The sequence below is a fragment of the Scomber japonicus genome, chromosome 14 (genome assembly GCF_027409825.1).
Source record: "Scomber japonicus isolate fScoJap1 chromosome 14, fScoJap1.pri, whole genome shotgun sequence".
Taxonomy (NCBI): Eukaryota; Metazoa; Chordata; class Actinopteri; order Scombriformes; family Scombridae; genus Scomber; species Scomber japonicus.
In genome coordinates, this window is record NC_070591.1 from 24,296,387 (window position 1) to 24,323,140 (window position 26,754).

The following is a 26,754-nucleotide window of genomic DNA, read 5'->3' on the forward strand; positions in this document are numbered from 1 at the left end:
ATCAACATTTACAGTATTTGTTCTAACCTGCCTGGAGTATCAGATGGGTGGCTTTTACTGCATCATTTCAAACAATAAATAAATGTCTTTGTATCTGTGAAAGGACTTTTTTCACTTTGATGTGTCAATGTTCAGATTATCATAGGTGCCAATGATAAAATTACTCATGGCTGCATTCCATTAACTGCTTCAGTTTCAGGGTGCAGGTATTGTGCTGGCTGGCTCACTGTCACTCTGTCAGTCATCGTTAATGCAATTAGTAACACCTGTGCTTGTCCTACTATGACAAGAAGTGTCTGCAGTGAAATAAGTAGGGAAAACTATATTGTTAAACGTTTCTTTTAAAAAGGTCATTACTAATAATTCTTGGTCTCTTGTCAATATAATGAACAGTGATGTGGTAGTTGTTGAGAAAGTCTGCTATAATGTGGGCCTATAGTCTGCAAGGGATCAGTTTAGGTGAGTATACTGTACGTGTAGGTCTACACAATGCACAAACTAAATAAGATAATAACTAATATAACAGACTACTTGTGATTATTAGGATAATTTGTAAAAAATTGAGATCTTATGTAGATTATTGCACATCTAATTGCCTCAATACTCCAAAACAAGATGTCTGTCAACACTATACAGGATCATCTCTAAATGTAATTCCTCTGACAGAAACACGGAAGTCCTTCAACTAACATAGATTTATTTAGAGATACTTTGGCATTAAAACTTTGGGAAACCATAATTTGTGGTATGAGATTGACAACCTGTGGGGAATACAAAAGTTGGACGTTTTGTTATTTTGGTGTCTCTGCCTGTCCACGGTGACGTTGTCGGTAGCGCAACCATTTTGGTATTTATTCTAATGAGCTTTCTTATTGACCAATGGCAGCACTACTCAGATAATCCTCAGCCAATCGATAGGCGACATTGTGACTCACCAAATAAGGAGAGACAGCACCAAATAAGGAAACATTGTATCTCTTTATAAGGAGGGAAGTAGTTCCTGGGTTGTAATATTACTCCGCCATCGTAAACGCTGGTTTAAAAATATTGATGTTATTATAAATGTTTGATCCATAAATAGATAAATAATGAGAGATTTAGCAAGTAAAAAATATTAAATAGATAGTAACAGGCCGATAGCGGCGTTTGCTTGTGTTCGCGGTGCGGACTACATGACACGGCGGAGCAACATCGAGAGCGCTCTACGCATTTTCCTTTTTGAGAAAGTGTTCAGAGTTTTGGAAATAGAGGAGGAGGGTGAACCTAACCGAGCCGGGGTTGAAGGGTCTTGGGGGCAGCATCACTTTCGAAAGTTTGTCTCGGTTATTTCCTGGAGTCTCTAAACCCTCCACTGGCCTGGTTTGTTTACATTTTGTGGCCCGGGCGTGTATGCTTCTTTTTTTTTACTAGCCGTTCACGAGACAACGCGCTCCAGCTTGTTGGGCTGGTGTTCAGAGACTCGGTCCGGTGAATAGAATGTTACCGAGCCAGGTTGGGTCGGCATCATCTGGAAACGGCTCAGCTTCGGGCAGAGGTACCACAGGACACGGTTCGGGCGTTGTCGGGATTCGTCCCATTTTGGTCAGAGCAGGGCAAGCTTTACCGGGGCTCATTGAGAGCGCCGGTTCCGCCGGGCGACTCGGGGAGAGAGACGCCGTCGGGATGCTGGGGGCTAATGGTCCAGGGGGTCCGCGTGGTGTGCGACCCGGGAACGGAACCGGAGTGAACCCTACACAGACCGCCATTCAGAGCAACATGGTGGGGTTAAACACAGGAGTCGTGCTGCCTCACGGAGCCAGGTTCGACCCGGACAGAGAGAGCGCGCCTCTGTGCAGCGGCTCGGATAATGACTCGGACTCCGGAGATGATGATGACCCAGTGGGTTCACTCGGGGACAGCAGGAGAGGGGTGAAGCGGGAGAGAGGGGAGATGGAGGCTGCAGTCACGGGGCAGGAGGTGGGAATGCCTCCCGGAGGTTACGGCATGGTACCCGGAGGGGTCGCAGGGGCAAAGCCAGGGAAGAAGACACGTGGGCGCGTAAAGATAAAGATGGAGTTTATTGACAACAAGTTGAGACGGTACACCACTTTCAGCAAGAGGAAGACGGGCATCATGAAAAAGGTGAGTAAGCTGATTACCTTTACAGCTCATCCAACGACACTAACCCTGGATTAAAGTATCACCCAGGTCAGGTGTTGATTGGCTCAGATATACTGCAGAATGATATTTTGTGCTTTGCATTGATTTCATTCATTCATGCCACTATATAAGTGTGCATCTTGAGGCTCCACTATCCTGCAGAGTCATAACACCAGTGAGGAAGTGCTGTGTCAATTATCATAACAATAATAATCCCATATTATGTTTAAAGGCTGTAATCTGCAGTAAATCTGAAATCAACATCATTGTGGTACAAACTGACTCAGTAGATGTGAGGAAGTCATGACAGGCTGATGATCTTTAAATAGATTTGAGCAAATGACAAATCTATTTATGACCATGCCTACCCCCTCAACTATCACACACCAAACACACACACACACACACACATATGCTCTGACACACATAGAGAATACTTCAAGATAAACTGCCACAATCATCCATGCACACATCGTCATACACCTTCACACACAGACAGGCCCGAAACTGTTGGAAATAGTTCCTATCAGTAGCCCTCAGTCCACAGGCTGTTCCCTCTGTCACTAAGAAGCAGGGCTTTGCTTGCAGGCGGCGGCCATGTGGCAGTGAGCAGCAGCGGGCCTGTAGGTGCCAACAGCTGACTAAACCCCAGGGAGGCAGATCAGAGGACAGTCAAAGAGCACTGAAACAGAAGAGAGGAGCCAGGGACTGTCTGTGCATGCATTATGGCAAAATATGTGCTGTGATGTTGGTGTCCAGCCCACATCATCCTGTGTTGACTTATCTCAGTTTCAGTTTTGTTGATTAGGGCCTGACACATAAGCAGGCTAAGTTGATCCATGGGAGTCATTATTACCTCCATTAGTGTCTTACTAGCTTTAGTGCCAAAGGCGATCTTTCACTGGAACTCCACAACTCAACCATGCATTGCTGCCATGAGAAAGTATTGCTATTTGACGTCAAGGAATCTGAAGTTGGTTGTTTGGAGAAAAGGGTCAGCTGTTGACCAACAAGCAAGCATAGCTAGCAGTTAACCATGTTTCATTATGGCTGTAAACAAACACTTGTAAGCAGTGCCTCGCTGTGATGAAAGAGTTCTCATTTGTTCTTGTTTCACTTCATAGCACCTTTACTGTGTACTCTGCTGTAATTCTCCTTTTTTCATGTATCCCAGACTGTTGTCGTGGAAACTGAGGTGTCTTTATGTAGGCTCTTGGCAACATGAACACTATTTGACACACTGTGGGGATGGAGGTTTTTGAAAATGTTGCCTACGCTGTGTCAGCCATCAAAAAAATTGACAAGTGGGTGGAGTGGGAAGATTCATAGTAGATTTGTCTTGAACTGGTTTCGAAGGATGAGCCTCGTTTTCATTTAGAAGGATGTGGTGAGCGAGGCAGGGGCTCATTTTGTTCCCTTCTCATAAATGGTTCAGATAAGGTGCAGATAAATGCTTACACAATACAAATTGTTACCTCAATCCACAGAACCAGATTACTCAATTAACATTTGTGCTTCCTGTTTTTTTTTGGTTGCATTATTTGTCCAGAGTTGAGTAAGTTAGCTTTTTCCTCTGGCTGGAACTACACTCAATAGTTAGTTTTCGGGGCAGACATTTTGATTTGTTTTAGCAGATAATGTTTAGCTACTTTCCATTTCAGTTTCCCAGTGAACCATACCAATGAACCATCATGCATAACGGCAGGAGCCTAAAACTGCCTTACCTAAACTGACTCTGGCTGTTTTTAAATAACAAAACCAAAGCTTGAATATTTTGGGCTCATCCACATAACTTTCAACTGACATTTTAACCATTTTATAAACTTGATGACTAATCATACAATAGTTAACCAATTAATTGATGATAAAAACAATAGTTGGTAGTTGCAGCAGACATGTCTACCATAAGAAAGACCTTCAACTAATGATTGTTTGAAAATATTCTATTATTTTTTTGATTTACCATTCTAAAATCTTCCTTTTTGGAGTCCAAAACCCAAATATATGAAATTTGTTGAAATATAAAATGGAGAAAAGCAGCAAATCCTCATATTTGACAAGAGTCAGCAGGCACATTTCTGCTTGATAATTGGCTTTAATGATTAATAAATGATCAAATTGCTTTCTACATTTCAGTCACTCAGTTTCTGGATACATCTATTAATCCTAGCTTGTTCTGTTAAGCCTCAACTTTTGACTAAGCAACCTCACGAGAGCAGCTGAAGGCTTTGTTGTCACCTCGGCAGACACCGAGGAGAGATGACTAACAAACAACTGTTTAATCACAGTGGGGACTGCTGTTCCAATTACTAGCAGACCAAACAAGACAAACCTTGAAAAATACACCCACGTAGAGTACAAACCTTTCTCTCGTCTTCGTCGTAGATGTTTTGAAATGTGCAAATATACATGTCGGCCTTGGTCTTATGCTCCTTTTTAGATCTGTAGTGTTGACCGAGTACTTTTGTGTGGCAGAGGAACCAATTACAGCTGGAGTTGACCCCCTTACACCCAGCCGTCATGAATATTTATGAGGAAAATCAGCAGAGCAAGGAAACTTATTAAAGCATTGTGAGGGTCTAGTTTGTGCTGCCACCTCGCACACTTAAGTTGACAAATTAGTCCTTTTTTCGGTGTTGGATGTTGGCCAAATATCAGGCGGCGTTGTTAGATACAGCTCTGTGGCCGCTGCAGAGCTAATTAAGGAAGATGGTAGAGGAACAAGATGACGGAGAGCTGTGTAGTTCATTCACTGCTTCTGTAAAGGCTGCATTAGCAGTTGTTGAGATGAATTGTACCATCAGCCAGAGATGCCTTTTAACCCCGTTCTTCCACTCACAGTTACACAGCCAAAGCTCTACATAATTGAAGTGTTCAGGTGAAACAAGGGCACTGTAGCATTGAGCCGCAATAGCTAGTGGTCATCATTCTTTGCTCTGCCATCATTATTACACACAAAAGGCAATTATACAGTCAGCGTCAATTAGCATGCAAACAGATAGCGAGGACTGGAGCGATATGGCCCATAATGAAGTCAGTGTAAAAGAACAGAGAGCCTTATAGAGTAGACTAGCATGACTACATGGTTTTATAACGGCTCAATAAAATCCTTCAATTTGAATGTGATTTGTCTCTTCCTCTTTGCTCCGCTTGATAGAGGATTGCACTCCAGCTTACAATGGTACATCTATCAGCCAGCTCTGGCTATACTGTGCTCACCAAGGTGATGGTAAATGGTACCGTACCTTCACAGCACCAGAAGCATCCTCCACATTACTGATGACTCATTTAGATAAAGAGCTTTCTCAGGAGTTCACTGTGAGTGCAGCCTCAGCGTGTGTTCGGTTGTGTGAGTGTGTGTGTGTGTGTGTGTGTCACTGTTGAAACTCATTGTGCACAGGGGAGTTTGTATGCAAGTGTCTGCACGCTGCATAATGAATGATGAGACGAAGGAGAGTAATGTGTAATGGTGGCCTCACGTTTTACAGCCAGCCACCCCTGCGTGTGGAGAATGATTCCTCGTGTCGTCCTTCCAGACTGGGTTACTACCACTCCCCCCTTCTTATGCAGGCCAGTCCCCTGCTGCAATCAGTCTCTCAGCTATATCACACTCTATTCTGGGAGCCTTATCTCATGTTATTTTAGCTTCATTTGTGCTATACGTCAGAGTTCACTACATAGGTATTTTTAGATTCTAATGTTTTCTTGCTTTATTTTTTTTCCAGATGTTCACCTTTTTGAATCTGCTATCCCTTCTCCCATAGAGATAACTTTGTATGAGACGATGCTAATCTAAGACCCCAATTTGGAAACCACTCAGTCAAATGTTTGAATTGTAGCTGTATGAATGAAGCCCGGTCTGTTGTTCTAGCTGCACCAGACTCTTATTCTATACTCTCTTTAAGACACTTGTATTCTCCTCTTTCTCATTACCAGGCATACGAACTCTCCACCCTGACGGGAACCCAGGTCCTGCTGCTCGTGGCCAGTGAAACGGGTCACGTCTACACTTTTGCCACTCGCAAACTCCAACCCATGATCACCAGTGAAACGGGCAAAGCCTTGATCCAAACATGTCTCAACTCACCCGATTCGCCACCGCGCACTGACCCCTCCATGGACCAGCGCATGAGTGCCACAGGCTTCGAGGAGACGGACCTCACCTACCAGGTGTCTGAGTCGGAGAGCATGGGGGACACTAAGGTGAAATTCAAGAATAGGCTAACTTGTGTAGAGCAGGCATAAACTCCCATCTCTGGTGAGGAGAGAGTAGTGAGGCAGTAGCTGTGAAAGTTGAATACATTCATCTCTGTACTGTCCCCACAGCCCATTTCCCGGGTGTTTAACAACAATAGTATTTGTGATAAAGTCTCACTGTCTGATCTCTAATGGTAGCACGGTTTGCTCTGTGAATTAAAAAAAGAAGCGATAACGCTCCATAGAGAGTCACTAATGGATATAGTGGGAAATCTCTCCAGAAAAGGCTAGACAAGCACATGAGGAGAGCAAATAAATCAAACCCACAAGCAGCTGTGGAAAATAATCTTTGTCCTATTGTAAACACAGTTTTGAACTTTTGCCTGTTATGTGTGAGGCCTCGGTTTTTGGGCTCGTGGTTCGCTTCTGAGCGCAGAGTCATTTTTTTGTAATTAAAGCAAAAAGTCTCAGCACTCCTTCAAAGAGCTGCAGACTGAGGAATAGCCAGATAAGACACAGAGAATTATGCCGCTCACTAAAGGGAGCTGTCTAAACTTTTACCTTTCTGACCTCTCATCCAGCAAAGCCTCGTAACACTCTTCAAGATAAATCACAGCAGGTCTGGCTTGTGTTAGGATGAGAAACATGCAGCCTGCTATATGAAGCACTTTGCTGTTTATCTTTTGATTTTTTTTTTTTTTTTTTTTTTTTGGGACGGCGCTGTCTTGGGTGCACGCATGCAAAACACTGAGCTAGTTCAACAGAAGTTATATTTCAGTAAAAACACAGAATATCAAACATTTTGTGCCTTTTTTCTTACTTGTTAACCTTCTAAAAAGCTTCCCATCCAAAATAAGTTGCATTTATGTTTTAGTTTTTTTCTCAAAGGGTTATTGATGAAATATGAATATATAGGCCTACACTGAATCCTCCTAAACATTATTCCCCTATTTAATCACTTTAATGAAGACCGCAGTCCTGTGTCCCGGCATATTTTCTACTACATTACTGCGAGTGTTCTTCAACCTCTGGGTCTTTTTAAGAGAGTTTGAAGTGAAGCAATACGTTCATCGGCAGACACACTTCACTGTCCACACCTTCGTGCAATCACGTGCTGGACGCCAAGATTCCCTGCACTGTTTACGCGGCTTAAGTCCACCCCTTTGAAGACGGACACTTCCCGGCCTGTTTGCCTGCGTGCTGTTTTCACAAGGCACTAACTAACACGTACCATACACCGTCGAGGATGGGAGATCAACCTTCGCATGTTAAGCCACTCTTATGCCCGCTCCGCTCATTGATAAAAATTAGATTCTGCCTCTGTTGCCATATATGGTATGGTTTCCCTGCCTGCTCTCTTGGCTGAGGCCCCTCACATTCCTTATAAGCTGCAGCTGTCTTTGGAGTCCTGTGATTTCTTTTTTTCTCCCCCCCCCCCCCCTAAACTCATTTAGTGATATGAAGGGGAGGTATAGATGTAGATACGAGCAGGCGGAATGGAAACACTTGAACGATACTTTATGTCTCGTTTTATTTGACATGTATTTAGGTGGCTTTGCAGTGACCTCTGCCCCCCCCGATGCTGTTCTGACTGTGGGACACCAGCATGGGCCCCATGAACACTGCTAACAGAGGGGGGAAACACTAGAAATGGTCTCTGCGTGATCCATGTCACGATCAGCTCTGTTATGGTTAGGACACGGCAGGTGGATACAAAGTCCTCAATTTCGGGGGGATCATTTCTGCACAGTGGGTCTGTTTGCACAGTCGACGCGTGCACCTCTGCAGCGTCTGGACCCTATTCATCAGGAGAAGTATGTCATACATACAGTCCAAGCTAGTCTAAACAGTTCAGTTTGCAATGGCTAGTGGGGGGGGGAAGAGGAGGACATTTTGGAGAAGCAAAAAGTTGAGCCAAGAAGATAAGTGAAGTAGAAATGATTTTGTGTTTGGTGTATGCATAGCTCATAAAATCATGTGACAGTAGAAATTCTGGTGCCACGATGTCATTGCTTATGATAGTCCTACAGGATTAACAGGACAATCTAGAGAAGAGGAAGAATGATTAACCAGCAAAGAGCTATTGGTGACTAGGCATCCATTTTGTTTAGTAGTGTATGACTTATTATTATTATTATAATTATTATTATTATTATTATTATTATTATTATCATTATTATTGAAGAGTCAGATCCAAACAGGTTTTTCTAGCTGTTAAAAATATCAATATTATCCTTCAGGTATATTGGCACCAGTTGTTCAGAGTGGCGTGTCAAAGCCATCACATGGTGTTCAACATGTAGCATCATGTCAAATCAAACCCCACCTACACCTGATTGGATGAAAGCACAAACATGGCTGGGTTGTGGAGACACTGCTAAATCTCTCATCAAAATCACATCCTCAATACATGTAAGTGAAGAAATGCTCTGTGCAGATTGAGATCCATGCTCCAGTTGATATTTACAACTTCATGGTCTCAGAGTTGATAGGTTCATGGGAGTCTTTTTAAAAGGCCTGCGGGTCACATTATCATCCAATCATCTGCTGATTGGTCTGGTGCTTATTTGACTGCGCTGAGTTGATTGTTGAGTTGATGTCATCAGACTTAAATCTGGTAGTGAAAACTGAGCTCAGTGCATGTGATGGATTGGAGAACTGTGAGTATTATTCCACAGAGAGCGCCTGCAGTTGACCATAATGCAGTGTTAAGACATTAAGTTTAAAGTGCGTGACTCACTTAATGTCAGAAAAGTCTCGTTTTCTTTAGCTACGACTCTCTCAGCACACATAAATTACTTAAAATCAACAGTTGAAGGAAACGGCTTCAACGCTGGTCTCTAAGAGCACACCGGGAAATGCAATGGCTGACAATGGAAGTGGAGAAGATGGGTTAACAGAAAAGTGGGTACAGCAGAAATTTATAATAAATGCCAAAGTTTAAAAAAAGAGGGTAGACTTGTCCTCCTCTGTGTCCCCCAGCACATCTTTATGGCTGCTTTCTAATATCAGATGTTCTTACAAGACAGATGTTTTTATGCTTTTTGGGCTATTTTTGGAAGGGGATGGCAAGTCCCATAACTTATGTTTGCATAAAGGATCTAGCTTCGCACTGAATTCTCAGTGTGACAATCTTTTCTGGGTTTCCCCTCCTCCGTCCCTCACTCTTCCTCTCCTTCCCTCATGTACTTCATCCCCCTCTTTCTTGTCCCAGTGTGGCCGTCAGTGTTGTTGCTGTTGAAATCATGGTGACATTCATTTGTTGCTCTGAGATCACTGAACCATTTTACTCTTAAAACCATCTGTCTGAATGTATATGGTCTGGATTATTAGTAGTATTCTACTACATTGTTCTGTAGTATTAGTCATTCTTAAAACTTTATTTCAGGTATATTTATTTATTAAGTGCCAAATATTAAAGCTGGATTCTGATCTAAAATTCAATAGTCTCAACATTTGGTTGTTCAAATTCAGACTGTAAAGTTGGTTCCTGGGTTTCTGAACATCCATAAGAATAAAATGTATTTGCTGGTAAAGAAAATGTTTTTGAAACTGGACAACTTGAAAACAATCAAACTCAGACCACATGAATTCAGACAGATGGTTTTCAAAGTGGAATATAGTAAATTCAGTAGTATTTTAAACACACATTAACTATTGAGATTTAGGGTCTGACTTGCTTATAAAATTCAAATCGTTAAGACGTGCAGTTTGCAGGAGAGATGGTGGGGATCCCCCCTCCCCCTCTCTCCGGTCTATATATCCCTGCCTCTGCTAAATTATTTTTATCTCCAGTGGGGACAAAATTTATCCCCCTCACAGTGATTCATACTGCTTCACTCATGGATAGTATAACATATCTAAAATAAACAAGGGCTATTTAAAAAAAACAAAAAAAAAAAATCTAAGTAAAGTGCTGCAGCGTGAGAACGTCAGTGCAAACAACAATAAAATCAGAAACGGACTTTCACTATCAGCGCTCGTGTGACAGTAGAGATGACGCAGCTTTTAGGCTGTGTGATGATGCAATAAATGGATCAGGCCAACGTCCCCATTCAGAGAATTGTGGGTAAAAGTAGGGGCCACACACGGGGGGTTGACGCTCCACAGAAAGGCATAAGAAGAATCAAAGCAGACTGTTTTCTTATGCTGATACATATTGCATGTTGTGGTTATTTTCTATTCAGTATTGAAGTCTGCTGCACTTAGAGCTGAATTAAAGCGTGACGTGCAAGTATGACATTAAGTGAAGTGGCACATCTGGCTGAGTAGCGCTCTCCACAGTACTGAAAAGGGCGTTGGGAGATTTAATTCTGGCTTTAATTAGCATTTAACCTTTTGTTTAGTTAGAGCCTGTATGATCACATCTCCTGTGTGGAGGTAAGGACGAGGCATGAACCTGACATCACATTACTGAGAGTGAACATGGCGTTCTACTTAATGAGTTTTCATGCAAGTGCAGCGGTCAAGTTCAGCTTTTATTCAAGTTCATAATACATTTATAAGCTTTTCTTTTATTATAGCCTGTATGAAAGAAATAGCCTCATATAGTTAATACTCTACACAGGCCCAATGTGGTTCTGATTTATTTTCATGAATAAAAACATTTCACAAACACCCCCCCCCCCTCCCTAATTGCGCCCTGGTTAAGACCACTATTAGCTTCTATACTCAGATCACATTGCCTTTGCCACTGTAATGTTGGAAGCAACACAGACTAAGACCACTGTCCTGACCACCAATGACATGTTTGTTTTTCTCTGCATTTTATAGCTCTTTAGACCCCCCCCCCCCCCCTCCCCCTGGTAGATTTGACAGCCTCATCTTTCAGAATATTACTCTCCTGTAAACGTATGAATTTGAGTCTGTCTCCCCAGAGAAATTAAACCACTGCACTTGAATAGATTATTATAGAATGTTTGTCTTTCTACTATTTTTCTCATGTCTTCCTCGCCGCTGTCGTGAGAGAGCAAAGCGAGTGTCAGGTGATAAGATGGAATCGCTGAGATAATGAAAAGTTAATTTACTGTGATATGCACTCTTATCACAAGGCTTAAACGGAGTGTATAGAGAGACAGAGAGAGAGAGAGGTGGCAGTGGTGTCAGGGATTCGGCAGAGAGAGCAGCATGTTGGCTGTGTCGGAGGGGGAGGAAAGTAACGTTATGTCACCCCCCTCCACCCCCTACCCCTCAACCCCCCCCTTATTTTACAGCAAGCAACTGGACAGGTCAGCCGCCATTGGCTGCACCTCCTCCACTTGGGCTGCCTTGCCTTTTTTAGCAGTCCCAAATGGAGCTGCAAATTCCATGTTGCTGGCAGGGTGACAGACTGGGAGATGGGAGCCAGCAAATGGGAGATTAGACGAGGGCCAGCCACCAGTAAACTGCACAATGGGCTCTCCAACCAACACCGCACTAGCCTGCCAGTTGTCACCTTCAATTTGGAATGATTTAATCCTTGATGAATAGGGAATCATTTGTGTCCCTCGTCTTTTAATTACTGTCTCGTTTCCTTTTTTCCTTTTTTAAAAACCGGCTCTTTTCTTTTCTGATGTCTGTGAATGTGAGGAGGGCAGCGGAGGCTTAATTCTCTTACCATATATAGAACCCTTACGAACGCACTAAAGTTTGGAAACCAGCAGTATTGAAAGCAATGCATCTTTTAACAAATCAGTGGCCACATAAACAAAGAACACTTGATTATTTTTTTACCATTTTTCGTGTGTGTGTGTGTGTGTGTGTGTGTGTGTGTGTGTGTGTGAGTGAGATCAAGATTATTTTCCTCTGTTGTGGTTTTCACAAATGAAGCTCTGCCTCCTGGTCCTTTTTTATATCAGGGTTCATTACATATTTACAGTGGATATAAGAGGGGGCAGAACGTATAATGGTTGAGCTCTCTCTGTTTCTGCTCTCTAATTATGCCCCTCTATTGTAAAATGCATTACATAGCATGAGTCCAGAGGATTCATTGCTTCTTCCAGACGACTCAGCCCTCTATTCACACAGTAATAAATTCTGGCTTCATTTGTTGCGTTCTGGTGCTTCATTATACTAAGTGATATGTTTCCTCAGGCCAGGCTATGAGTTTTCCCTTAAAGCCATGGAGGCAGTAGTGAAGTTGATATGAAACCAATGATCTAAAGCTCATCTAAATCTTTATGTATGTGTTGTGCAAATGACTGAATATTAGTAATGAGTTAGTTACTAGTGAAAAACTAAATGTTAAAGTAATTAGTTATGAGAGAAGTCACTAAATTAAAAGTAACTTCTGCATTACTTATTAATATTTGATCTATTGTTGTGTCTAAGCAGCAAAACAGTAACACACAACTGGTTTGTTTTGATTGGCCCAGTTATTGTAGCCTTGACAGGCCTTCAACTCGAGCGCTAAACAAGTTAAATAAGTCAGTTTTAATCTTTTTGACAGTAATTTCTTATCACAATAGGCTTAAGCTCTAACAATAGATAAGCCACCTGCACTTAGACTAAAACTCTCCAGTATATTTTTGTCCTTGAGCTCAAGGAGGGAAAAATAATGTCCATAATTCTGGGACAGGAAGCTCACATTGCCTGAACTGTCAGCCATTGTGTGGCTACATTAGTCTAATGCAGATTGATTGATTCATTTGCACCACCGTAAGGTCAGGTGACGTTAGATCATTAACCAGAAAATGAGGGGAATAGGGTGTTTGTCTGCTGTCCTCTGCTGCCGTCCACAGTTTTCACATTAGACTAGAGGAACGAGTAAAGAGCCCATTTAAATGTCAGTAATTGTGTTATGTGATTTGAAAAAGTAACACTTGCCATAATTTAAAGTACCCAACTCAATTAGAATCCAATAAGTATGCATAATATTATATACTGTAGAACTGTAACTAACCAATTAAGATGATTTAGTCTGTAAAATATCATTAAAAATGGACCCATCACAAATTCCTAAAGCCCAGTGTGATGTCTCCCTACACACTCAGTTTAACTATGACGGAAGACAAAGAAAAGCAGCTGGAACTAGTTAATGTTTGACATTTGTACTAGAAAATAAAGAATAACTGATTAATTTGACTAATTATTCCAGCTCTCTTATACTGTATTATATAGTATTGAGTGTTCCATTGTGACACTGGAGAGGAGGCAGTAGTCACTTTGCATTTTTAGCGACAGGCATGATATGATATACCAGTTAGTATGATTGTATGAGAAGGAGGTGGAGATGGACGGGAATAGAGGAAGTGACAGAGTTGAAGCTTTGATCACAGGGATGATTCTCTCCTCACTTCTGGTCCAGGGGAATGCATTACACCACTGTGGCCTATGTTTACTATGCACTGCCTTGACTCTGAACTAAAAGCCAGTGCTGTTTATAGAATGGCCAGTTGAACAGAGACACATGGAGATGGTCAAACAAAGCAGTAGGTCAGTGGAAGTTTGCTATGTAGGTCACAGTGATAGTGGCAGTTTGACTAGACTCCGACTACTCTCAGATTACACAGGTTAAACTCAGTCATCGCTGGTTCAGAGTAGAAACCTGACAGCAAAGCAAAGTGCAGACATTTATTGCTCTGTAGAGCAGTGTAATATCAAAGCCGTTAGCGAGATCAAAGTGAAGCCTCTCCGTCCATTACAAGAATTCAGTCAATTTTTGTACAACCCCAATACCGAGAACTGCTAAAAGTCAGATGGCGACTGCCTTTACACGTGGCCCCCTGCCGGCTCAGCTGGCCTGGAAAGGGTTAATTCCCCCTCAGAGGTGCTCAGGTTTCCCGCCAGCTGTCTGTACCCTCAGCTGTTTGTACTCTCGCCCCTATCCTGTCCCCTGTCCCCTGTGCCGAACCTCACACAGGTCTGACTCTGCTCAGCCTTCCACACAGACACACACTCTCTGATATTACTGTGGCTAATAAATGCTAACGCTGCCTCAACACTTCATCTCCAATGTCAAGTAAAACTGATCGGTTGCGGGGGGCGGGGGGGGTTTTGCCCCTCTTTGGAACTGTTCTTCTCTTTTTCTGTCATATTACAATGTTAAATATTATTTATCTATTTTTTATTATTATTATATATTATCAGTAATCTCTCTGTGTGTGGTAAAAACCAATGTGTGGTGAGTCTAATGTGAACGTTCGTGAAACTATTTAACCCAAACTGGAGAGTCTTTTGGGGAAATGAAGACATGCTGACAGCTTGTGTCACGGTCTGATTATCAGCAGTCACTCTGTGATTAATGACATGACTGATAGTTGTTTAGTAAATCCATGATAGATTATTATTTTATGAATTTGTTCAGTTTTCCTTTTTGGTCGGAAGGGCAGAACAACTGTGAGTCATCTGCGTGCCCCTCCCCCTTAGAGTTTCCAGCTGCTGTTTAACTAAAGAGGTAAAGGACCTTGGACTGTCAGAGCCCCTCAGCAGGGCCCGGATCAGGCAATGAACTGCTCAGCGCTGTGCAGTTTTAGTTCAGTATACTCTTGTTGATTCAGAACAGCATGTAAAAGACAACACCTGCTTCACCATCTGTACGTTATGAAGGCCAGAAGACTCTCCAGTTAACTGCAACAGCCTTTTTTATCATTTATTTATCTTCTGGGTGTTTTTAATGTCATCAAATAAAAGAAAAGAAAAAGAAAACGGTGCAAGATAGGAGACTATCCGTATTATTAAGATGTTAGCAGTACTGGGACATGGTTGAAGACTGAAAGACGTCCTCTACAGTAGCTCCATTTATATGTTTGCATGGCAGCGTGGGGTTGGGTAGGCCTTATCAGTGGAGTCCAAGCTCAATCCTCCACCTTTCACCCATGTAATCGGTCACATATAAAACCAGTAATGGCTTGCTCAGACTGTTGGCCTCGCACTGTGCTTAGTAGAATACTGAGGAACTGCAGAACAGTCCTTTTATTTCTTGGTTTCTTGGAGAAGCTTTTGAAATGCAGCAGGTATTTATGATGTCTTCTGTAGTCCAGACATGTGGAGAAAAACAGCCTTTCCTTTACTGGGCTTGCAGCTCCCCAATCAAACTCCCAAGACTCTTTCCACTTTGCCTCATTTCATATTGTTTTAAAGCTTTTTTTTTTATGCTGTGGTGTTAATGCCCCGGGGGTTAACGTGAGGTAACTTGAAATATTTGCCTCCATTAAATTGTCTCAGTCCCTTCGCTTGTATCCCTTCTTAATCATCCGGAATCAACCCCTCAAAGCATATTGAAACCACATGGAGATGCATACCTCCTAATGTGTAGGCTGTAACAGATCATTAGTATCATGTGATAAGTGCATAGAAACAGGCATGGTGGGTTTAGATGTGCTTTATAGTCCTGGCTTTACGCCTACCCTCCTCTTATCATGCAGCCCACTCACCAACACATCCTGCTCTGCTGTTCAATGGATGTTCACATTAGTGTATGGCGTGATGCTACATCTCACCTCCTTTTTGATCTTAAGTTTATGCGAGCATTTGCCTAAATTCAAAGCCTTTCGCGTGGCAGCGTGGCACGTAACACGGCCATTTAGTTGTCATAGTAACTCAACAAAAACACGAGGGGCGGAATAGATGTTTTTGTTCCTCTTCAGTAGAGTTTGATGGAGCGGCGACTGGATATTAATTGGGTGATAAGAGGGTGTAGATGATGAATAGACGGAGGACGAAACTAGTATTTGTTCACCTTGTTCAAACAGGATGTCCAGCACATGACTTCACAGCTGCTAGGAATTTAGAAATGCTTTTGTCTTTATAGAGAAAAGTCATTCTTCCAGTGTCGTTTAGTCCACCGCTTTGCTCCACACTGAATTATCTTACTATTGGATGGATTCATGTAACATTTTGTACAGATTCATGTTCCCCAGAGGATGAATTCCAACAACAGTAGTGATCCACTGACTTCTCATTTATCCTGTGAAAGATCTTAAAACCTACTAGATCTAGTGGATTGACATTCAGTACAGACATTCATGTTCCCCAGAGGATGGATCCTATAATGACTTTGATGATCCTTTAGCAGCAATTAGTAGTTTCACAGAGCCGCTAGCATGGCTCTTGTGCCTCCTGGTCCTTGTGGCCCTTGGTTTTGTTTAGTGTTCCATTTTCCGTATTCATTTCTCAGTTAATGTCGCCTCCTTAAATAAGAATTCCTACATTCAGTGTATACCACAGAGAGATGCTTTCCTCAGCGTTAACACAACTTACTGTTCCTGTCGGCTGCAGAGTGGAGTTGCTCTGGGAGAGAGTTTGTCCCCTCACCACTTAGTATTTCACATGTGGATGCAATTAGAGGGGTCCCAGCATGTTTTTGCTACCTTGTTTATGTCATTACCCCCACTCTGTTTTCTGTCACCCACCCATTGATCCCTGAAAATACTCAAAGCACCAAAGCCCCCCCTTCCTCACGTTCAACTGCTTTAGAGAGGAAAAGCCCCATTAACGGTGTTGTTTTAGGTGTCCTAATGCGAAATTCTTCTGAGGTTGGCGGATTCAATGATTTTTGGCAGATGAGAGCAGTTAAACAGCACATTGGTATATTCTATGACAGAAGGCAAGCCATGATTTTATTTTATTGTCTTATCAGCCGCATCTTCCCACTCACGCCGTTTTGCTCTCTTTCCCTCAGGACACGCTGAAGCCGACGTTCACGGTAGCCAGCCTCCCAGGCACTACCAGCAGCGCCCAGTCCACAGTGCCTACCACCTCCACCACCATGCAGGTGAGCAGCGGGCCGTCGTTTCCCATCACCAACTACCTGGCCCCCGTCTCGGCCAACAGCAACATCAGCGCCAACGGCACCGTCCTCAAGACCGCCGGAGGCTCCACGGGGGTCATGCAGTTGCCCGGCGGCTTCACCTTCATGCCCGGTACGTAGGACCACAACAGCCAGAGAGTGTCTTTCTCAACATTCAGAACTCCCTCCCTCCCTCCCTCTCCACCTCCCTCCCCACAATTCTTTCATTATTTTCTTTATGGCGTGTTTGTCTTTCTCTGACTGACTTAACCTCATCTTTTATAATCGAGACGCCACTCCTGCAGCCCTTCATGTTTTGTTAATGTGGCCGTGTTGACTAGCTTATTATAGCTGATTAGAATTTGAATGGCACCGCGCTGCGACCTCAGCCATCATCTCAGGGTGGTCGTGCCTCTCTCTGCGAGCTGTTTACATCACACAACAGCCCTTCACAGCCAGTCACCAACACTCAGCACCCATGAGTTTTTTTTTTTTTACAAAGCCCCCCCAGTATCCAGGGAAGCCAGGTCTGTTTGGTGATGAGCCCTGCCTTTGATTGTCACTCGGGGACGGGAATAATTAGGAGAGAGAGACACAATAGACCTGGCAATGAGGTCTGATGAATACGGCCCATAATTAGTCATGAATATTCAATGAAGGACCACGGCTGAAATTATAAGCTGTACTTTATGGAGCTTTGTGACAGACTTGATTCTGAACTAGACGTGACCTTTCATTAAGGGGGGCAGGGAGGGGGCTTCACAGAGCCAATCTGAAACATGAGTGACCTCAACCTCACCAACTCATTTTGAGGACTTCAGGGCAGCAGGCTGTGATTTTTGGGATCCCTGAAGTGTTTCTAAATTAGCTTTTCGCAGTAATTAATCATTACACTTCCTTTTCTTGGCGGATGTGTCGGGGAAAAAAATACTGAGTCTACATCTGCGGGTCTCCAAGAGGGGTCCGGGGATGCCAAGAGGTCACAATTCGCTCAAAGGCAAGAGGAGTATTTGAATATTACTGTAATTTTATTTTAATATTATCTGCAGTCAGAGAATAAAGAGGAATAATTGTCACTCTTTCACTTTCTCTCACTACTCCTATGTGAGGTTTGTCATGTAGTTATCGCTTAAAAAAAAAAAAAAAGAGAGAGAAGTGCTCGGTGCTGCAGACGGTTTATTTGTACGATCATTAACAGTTCAAAAATGCTGGTTGACGCTTAAATGCTGCCTGATGTGATGGTTTCTACAGTAACATGTTGTTGTAATTATGTAGCACAAGAGCTCCTCACTGTTGTATTTACTCAGTATTGGCTGTAGCTGGTTGTTGCATTGTGACGGTTGTCTGTTCAGCTGTGGTAGAGCACAGACACACTCATGATGCACACTAATGGGTCCTCTGTGTTATTTTGACTGACAGCTGAAGGACAGCCAAGCAAGCTCCTCTCTTCCTTTCCCACCCTTTTTTCTTTCTCTCTCTCTCTATCTGTCCTCCTCTTGCCGTCCACTTCTCCCTCTCTCTCTCACCCTCCCTCTCCTCCTCTCTCTCTCTTTCCCACTTGCTCACTCCCTCTCTCTCTCTCTTCTTCACCACCTGTCTGGCACATGGCAGCAGTGCCAGGTGGAACAACACACCCTCCCACACTAAAAACCTCCTCAGTTGACAGCTTGAAAGGGCCAGCCCACCCTGCTGCAGCAACTGTCTATGGAGCATATGACCAAATGTGAGGGTGTTACTCAAGTCATGTTCCTAAAATCAATAAAATATCTGCCATTTGTTTAAAAAAAAACACAGTTTTGGACACACGGAAGGGCACAAAAGTTTATAGGCAGGAAGTATTTTAATATTAACGCCACACATAGCAGATGGCTGAGTCATGCAGAAACTCCTGTAGAAAAACCCAGGACAAACATTTGACTGTGTTTAATGATTATTTCTTTAACATGAAAATACAATTCTCATATTGCTGCTTTGCTTTGTTGCGTCTGATCTAAATCTGAACGGCAGGATTCCTCAAGCAGCAAATCTCTTACAAAAATGTGTTCTTGCTGAAATTAACTAGCACTTTTTTTCCTCACTTTTTCTGCATTTAGTATTATTCCCTTCTGAATGTATGTTGGTGTGTATGTGTGTGTGTGTGCGTGTATGTGTACGCGTATGTGTGCGCCCCTACAGCAGGCACTCCTCTCCCCCCTGGCACCCCCACCATTCCTCTGAGCCAGCTGCAGCAGCACTCCCTGGCCCTCCAAGGGCAGCATGGTCAGGCCTTGACCGCCGCCCCGCAGCCACAGCAGGGACAGCAGGCTGTCTTCCGCTTCCCTGCTGCTGTCTCCCTCACAGGTGACCTGCTCTGCCTGACTGTCCCCCATCACTTCTTCTACTAATAAACATATCTTCATGAAGCTGCCGCTGCTAATGCTACCTCTATTGCTGTGACTAACAATCATACACCTAACACTAGGTTTACTAAAATGCCCCTTGCACAACTTGTACTATATCAACTAACAGTACTGCCACTGCTTCCACAAACAGCCCCCCCCTTCCCCCACCACCACCACCACAGCTACTGGTGATCCCTGCAGGGGGAGTTTGATGACTTACTGTGGCGGCTGAATGCCCTCTGTGTGTCCACAGGAGCAGGTGTTCCCCAGCAGCTCCAGGCTATCCAGGTCCACCCCAACACCCAGTCCACCTCCAACAGCGACAGCAGCCCTGAAATGTCCCACACCTCCACAAACTCCACCGGTAGGTCAACTCTTCTCTCTGAACAAAGACTGCTGTAGACTTGTCTTCATCAGGTCTAGAAAGCTTCCTGGTTTGGTGAGTTTGATCATTTGGTGATTTTGTTTTTTTGTTTTTTTTTTACTTCAAACATAATGATGATAGGATACAAGAAGATTTGGCACCTAAAATTGATGTAATGTGATGACGATGACATACTGGAGCATTTTTTGAATGAAGCCTGGACTGAATGGTCTTTTAGATTTTACTCTGAAATTTCACTTGTGTACAAACACCCATCAGAATTTTAGTGTGGTCTTATAATTTGAATAAAGTACCTCAATGAGCAGAAATATGGTCCTCCTCTGTGTTTGTCTGCCCTTGTTAAAAAATGTTTCTGTGTCACTACACACTGTATAAGTAGGAGTTAACATACTCATACTGAGTTAACACACTCATACTGAAAACTGTAGTTTGAATATAGAAATGGTGGCAGTGCTTTTCATAGATATTAAGCGCCATCTGCTGGCTGATGTGCACATGCCTTCTGCCCTAAGTGTGACCAGTGTTCTCTCTCTCTCTCTCTTCAGCAACGGTGAGTCTCCCAGCAACCATCGTCACCTCATCAGTGCCAACATCTGTGGCGGGTCACATGATGTACCCCAGCCCCCACACAGTGATGTACGCCTCCACACCAGCACTGGCTGACGGGGGTCTGGCTGTGCTCAACGCCTTCTCCCAGGGCACCTCGGCCATGCAGGTGTCCCACGCACAGGCGCAGGACACAGGTATTAACTATCTGGCTGACAGATGTGGATTTGTTAATAATTTAGTTCAAGTAAATAAAAAAACGAAGAAAAAAACCCACCTTGTTCTTTTCCCCACAGGTGCTGTCCCTCAGGTGTTCCTCACAGCACCTCCAGGCACGGTGCAGATCCCCGTCTCAGCGGTGCAGTTACACCCAGTACGGCAAGATCTGCATTTTACAAGTGAAACTCTCATATTCCCTATGCAACCAGCATGCCACGTGACCGCACTAATGCATCCTAATAGCGCACGGGCACACTGATGCTCAGGGTCCAAACCTGTTGCTGCTTTGTATGAATGTGGATAATCAGCTGGCGCCTTGTTATACTTTGTGTTGTGCAGCAAAATACACATGCAGTAGACTAAACAAAACACCTCAGTAGCAGTGCATGGAAAATCCAAACCCGAATGTTTTACTGTATAAACTCAAGTCCAGTCTGATAAAGGGATTTACAGTGTACTCGTGGAAATTAATTGGAAATATCATGAAAATTGGCTGATTGAATAGGAAAATGTTTGGTATACTCTCTTCATTAAAATACATGTGTCCCATTAGTCTATATAGCTCTATAAAGGATGAGATTTAACAGAATTATCTTCACATTTTATTTTTATGTCATTTCTGATGAATACATGAAATAAAATCAGCATCAGTTTAAAGCATTATTCTGCTCCATAATAAACCACATGCAGTGTGGCAGGAGCTCCATCTGCACCAGGTGTTGTGTGATGCGATGACTTATGATTGGCTGTATGGCCAGGCGCTGTACTCTCTGCTGACGTAGCTGTGCTGTGTTCCAGATGGTGATTGGCCAGCAGTCGAGCGGCAGCAGCAGTAACCTGACGGAGCTACAGGTGGTGAACATGGACGCAGCACAAAACTCAAAGAGTGACTGACAGACGGCTGGAGCTGTTGAACACGACAGACCCAGGAACACACACACACACACACACACACACACATACACTGACATCTTTATTTATTGATGCCTTCCTACAGAGTTTCACATCACATGTGAATGTGACTTTAAAGTACATATTTACACACACAATCAAGGGCATATGTGTGGCTGACCCTTATACAGTATGTTTTGGTATATAAATATAAATATATTATATATATATATACGCAAATGCATAGGAAATATGTATCACTACATCCATCATCGGAAAACTATTTTCTATGCCGTTAGATGGTGTTATTTTTTTTGTGTGCGTGTGTTTTTTTTGAAAATGTGTAATTACATGTACACACACTGCAAGGTGCCGCAGCTTCACACCAGCCAAAGAGACATTTGTTTGTCTGAATGTTCCAGTGTGGGCAACTTGTGCACAAGCGTGTGTGTCTATGTGTGTGCATATCTGGGGTTTGTAAAGGGGCGAGGAGACGCTTATTGACTTAAGAGACATTTGGAAATGTACATAATTTTTTTTTTAAATGAATAACTTGTATTTTTAGCCTGGTTTAGTTTGTGCAACAGCATGTAGTTGTTTTTTACGTAGTGGTTTTCTATGTACATGAAAATGATTTGCATAAGGAAATGAATTATTTACATGTATATGTAAATTAATTTAACATACCATCATATGTTGATATATTGTCATGCTGTTGGGAGTTTTCACTACAAGATGGAGAAAGAACGCTGGATGTTTTTCTATATTTTTTGATTGTGACGTTTGTAGGACTGTTCCTCAGATAGGATCAAGGAGCTGGGTCATGAAATGTAAAACATGGATGTTTATGATTTACTGTTAACATATTCTCTATTTACGCTGGGAAATGATCACTGCATCTACTGATGCAGCTGTGTGTGTGAGGCTTCCTCATGAAGCCCTGAGCTGGCACTTTCTGCGTGTAGAAATTATGAGTGTGTTTAAAAACAGACAATCTGATAGAAATGACATGTTCAGATTCTAACGTTCAGCAAAAACTGGTTATCTTGTCATCAGTGTAGAACTTGATGACTTGAAACTGTCACACAGATTCATTGTGTGACAGTGTGATATTTAAGTGACTTCACACTGAGTTTGTTTACTTCTTGATTCCCAACAGAGATGATGTAATCCTCCTCTGGGTAACCTGAGTGCCAAACAAGTTCTCATGACGCATGAATAAAAATATATGTAATTGGTTTGAGAAGTGACCCATCATAAACTGAACTTTCATGTGATGCTACTACTGACCTGAGTCAGGGCATTGAACACAAATGTGTTAACAAGAATAGGTAACGACACTGTATAGACCTGACAGTTCCACTTCAATACTGCAGTCAAAGCATTTGTGTTTCCTGGTGTGGAACCACTTGATGTTCTTCAGTGTAGTCTCAATACTGTAACATAACAGCTATCAGTATTATTTTTGTAAGAACAAAAATCTCTTGATTTGGAAACATAACTTCAGGTGCTTTTAAATGTTAATATACTCCTCTAAGTGAACTGTAACATCCTAGCTGACTGCAATCTCAGTATGTACCTCAGCAATCATTACGAATGAACCAGGTTATTAAACAGAGCCTTCTTTCTGCACCGTAGTGCCTCTTTTCAAATCACTGCAAGGCAAGGGATATTTCAGATTTCTTTCCAGGCCACCTCACATGACTTTGGACTTGTCGTACAATCCTCTCCTCTTCCCAGAGAGTTTTGACTCACTTCTACAGAATTAGCTGGATGACTGAACACAGCGGGCTTAAAGCCAAAGAGAATTTGACAGAGGATAAAGCATCCATATTGACTGTTGTTCATCACAGGTCATTTTCATGCGCTGTCCTTGTACATGTTGTCATGTCATCCAGCACACAGCTCACAGAAGTTAGTATAGACATGTGTACTACCTGGAGGTTATTCAAGAATACCAGTTCAAAGGGGATTGTAATAGAACTTGTGGTTTTCACCTTGTCCTTGAAAGGTAAATGGCTATTTTGTGTATTTTTTGTTTTGTTGTACAGACATTTTGTAATAAAAAAAACAAGATAAAAATATTGAACTGTTCAAAGAATGAATCACATCTCCTGCTGAGGATTTTTTTTTTTTTTTCCTTTTTTAATTGGGACGGAGAATGTTAAACCAAACCATTTTGTCCTGAATGGAACCTAAAACACATTTGTAATAACAGTGATGAAATGAAGACGGCTGATGAGGAATAAATGAACCAATGCCTCTGAGTACACCAGACTGCAGTGATGGCTTTCCTATTACTCAATGAAGCACTGGGAGGCAGGAGGAATGAGCATGCACCTTACCTTAATGTTTCAGTTATGCATTGCACGATCACAAACTCAAAAACTGGCCATTTAGACAGAAGCATAGTGAGACTCGTCCCATTTCACACCAGAGCAAAGCAGCGAGGAAGCATTAACATGATTAAATGCAGCAACATGATACAGTGATTGGTCTAAGCTGACTCAAGGAAAGAAAATCAATTGGCATCAGATTTTCAACGACACAGAGTCCTGTACATCTTCACAAACCAAACCAGAGTCCATGTAACACAAGATAGAAGTGTAATAAGATTACAACCAGACTGCAGTGAAGCAGAAACCCCATAAATATTGATTCTAGGAGTCCTCAGAGATCCACAGTGAAGTAAGGCATCGTATCTCTCTGTCAGTGTCAAAGAAATCATCACAGATGGCTGGACTGCCTTTTTTTTTTTCCTCTTTCTTCCAAAAGATGAAAAATAATATGTAGAAGCATGCATTTACACCAGGTAGTATATCTCTATTGCTATTGTACACATACAATATACAACTGTACAGACACGTTGGAAAGATAGTTGATTAAAAAATGTGCATGATTGACAATTTAAAAAAAGGTTTCCCCATTAAAATAGAAATGTTACTCCTGGTACATCCTAGATAGTTTTTTTTTTTTTCTTTTTTGGTTTATGAAAGAAAACATTTGGAAAAAAAAAAATCAAAAGCTATCATTGTGTGTATTTACATCATGAATGAGGATGAAGACAGACAAAATGTGCAAATCTGATTCCATGCAAGCAGTTGCATATGTAGCTTAGGTGCTCGAGTAATGAGTTTGTGGTCAGACCAGAAGGAGAAAAAAAAAGGGCAAAAAAAAGACCAAAGGACTCATGGCTTTGTGACTGTCCATTCTCCACAATAATAATTAATCTCTCTTTCACACACACACACACACACGCTCATCATCAAACACACTTACCAATCATGGAAACATTCACACAGGGAACATAACACAGGAACCAACTTTACATTAAAGTAGTATCTTAATTTGGAGTAATTTTTAAAAAAAAATTATATAATGAATCACTGCATCATTGATGCCAGACTTTGATTTAAAGTTATAAACACCCAACCGATTATTACACAATCAAAGCAAACCTGTTCCAGTAATACATAGCAACATGAATACATTTCTGCGTCATCCATGATCATAATGAATACAATACTGCTAGTAAACTCAACACCTCAGAGGAAGTCCTGATAACCTCTTGACATTGTAAAACAATGGTTTCCAAACTGGAGGATGGGACCACACCTGTCCCACAACAACAGCTAATTAACAGAATCAGAAGGTGTATTTTTGTTCAGACTTACATAAAATAATCTCATCTCATCAGGCCTCTAAAGATTCTTCAGATGAAATCAATCTGAGAAGTTAGAATCATATGGTTGAACTGTAGCTATACAACCTGTAACAGAGGTTCAAGTTAGACTTAGCTTTGTTTTTAGGAGTTGAGAACCATTGCTGTAAACTACAGTATGTCCTAAAGTCATCTTGTATTTAAGACAATCAATAGAATCAAGAGGTTTGCTCTTCTGCATCCCTTCCATGAAGACAAATCAAAGAGAATTATAGTAGATATAAAAATAATAGCGAGTATCCCTTGGATAAAACAAACACTGGTGCATGAGAAATGCAACACTGGGTTTGGAGAACATCAAACTAAAGCGTATGTTTCTGTCCACAAATGCCACCTTATCATTTTCCTTTAAACTAATCCATAAAGAAAAAAAAACATGATTTCACTTGAAAAATGTAACGAGTGCAATGTCATGAGGTCCATGTGCAAATTCACATCATTTGCTAAATTCACCATTTCATTAACGAAATGTGTTGGATGGTGACATCTTTGGGTGATGGGGGAGATTACAGATGAGCTTTGACATCACAAACAAAAGACAAACCGAGTGAAGAGGGAAAACAAATGTAGTAAATAGCAATCTGCTTAGTCAGTCATTACTTGGACTGCTTTAAATTCTTTATATCTTAATACAACACTGGTTAAAAAGGCAACCTGAAAGCAAACAAATAAATACGAGGTCATGGCATTTAAAATGAGCGTAGTATCATTAATACTACAGTTGGATATTGATGTAACTACAGGTATATGAAGGGGTGTCTACAGCCTCTTTGTCATCAAAACAGACAACACACGAGGGGGTTTAAAGATAAAAATGTTTCAAAAGGAAACAATCTGTAACTGAAAGGTGTGATTCCACACTAAGGCAATGATCTTTACAAATGGGCGATGATGGGACTGGAAATAAATACACAAACGTCTCTTCTCCATGAAATAATAATTACAGGGCTATCATCTTTTGGCTGGTGAGAAAGAAAGATGGTGAGGAAGGGGGAAGGGGGGAAGGGGGGCAGTGAGAGAAAATGCTGAAGGTTGAAAAGAGTCCAGTGAACGTCTCTCTGCGCCTCCACCTCCTATCCCTCCTTCACCTGTCATTCCTCTGCTGGCTGGGCAGTGTCTGTGCTCTGACCTGCTCAAACATGAGACCAAAGACTTTTTTTCCTTTCTTTTTTTTTTTTTTTTTCCTAAATGATGTCGCCCAAAGCGGCCAGAAGCTGGGAGTAATGAATCCCGTCCATGTGGGGGAGGGGGCGTTAACAGTCTTTGTGGGGTGGTGAAAGTTTTTGTCGACCCTGTGCCACCGGTGCCGCCAAACACCCCACGAAAGGCCCAGTTTTCTCCTGACCTGTCTTGTCTGGCCGAGGCAGATGGATGAACAGCAGGTAGATTATGGTGAGGAAGAGGCAGCTGCGTGGTATTTGACGAAGGCGATGGCTGCCAGCTCTTTGCAGAACTCCTCCAGCACGATCACCCCCTCCAGCAGAGTCATGTGGTCGATGCTGAAAGAACAGACGAAGCAGATTAAAAAAAAAACTTGCTTTCACGACTCAGAAAGTAAAGAGCTAGC

The 26,754-nt window shown here is 42.3% G+C and overlaps 2 protein-coding genes across 7 annotated transcripts in view; one reads left to right on the plus strand and one right to left on the minus strand.

Moving 5' to 3' along the window:
* Nucleotides 1-26,754, minus strand: part of fhip2a (FHF complex subunit HOOK interacting protein 2) — a 229,426-nt gene that overhangs the window by 193,263 nt on the left and 9,409 nt on the right. The window contains exon 17 of one of the 2 annotated variants that reach the window (XM_053333328.1): nt 24,720-26,686. In XM_053333328.1, coding sequence (XP_053189303.1) covers nt 26,575-26,686 — 112 coding nt within the window. In that variant the 3' untranslated portion in view covers nt 24,720-26,574. Of the gene's footprint in view, nt 1-24,719; nt 26,687-26,754 lie in introns of those variants that run through there. The other variant, XM_053333329.1, reaches the window with a different exon arrangement.
* srfb (serum response factor b) lies at nt 1,249-21,502 on the plus strand. 5 transcript variants are annotated; one of them, XM_053333334.1, is made up of 8 exons: nt 1,249-2,121; nt 6,076-6,342; nt 16,937-17,177; nt 19,220-19,384; nt 19,679-19,789; nt 20,356-20,553; nt 20,653-20,729; nt 21,374-21,502. In XM_053333334.1, exons 1-8 carry the CDS (start codon nt 1,477-1,479, stop codon nt 21,467-21,469), a joined length of 1,800 nt encoding a protein of 599 aa, XP_053189309.1. In that variant the 5' UTR covers nt 1,249-1,476; the 3' UTR covers nt 21,470-21,502. The 5 variants fall into 5 exon arrangements, with proteins under 5 accessions (XP_053189309.1, XP_053189310.1, XP_053189312.1 ...); XM_053333335.1 differs by having other exon boundaries at nt 20,653-20,754; nt 21,374-21,495; XM_053333337.1 differs by lacking the exon at nt 19,220-19,384.

What these genes read in the sequence shown, in the direction of transcription:
- srfb (XM_053333333.1), top strand. Translation starts at nt 1,477, where the DNA reads ATGTTACCGAGCCAGGTTGGGTCGGCATCATCTGGAAACGGCTCAGCT. An exon ending in AGACGGGCATCATGAAAAAG is followed by an intron (nt 2,122 to 6,075) that starts GTGAGTAAGCTG and finishes TCTCATTACCAG; the next exon opens with GCATACGAACTCTCCACCCT. An exon ending in AGAGCATGGGGGACACTAAG is followed by an intron (nt 6,343 to 16,936) that starts GTGAAATTCAAG and finishes TCTTTCCCTCAG; the next exon opens with GACACGCTGAAGCCGACGTT.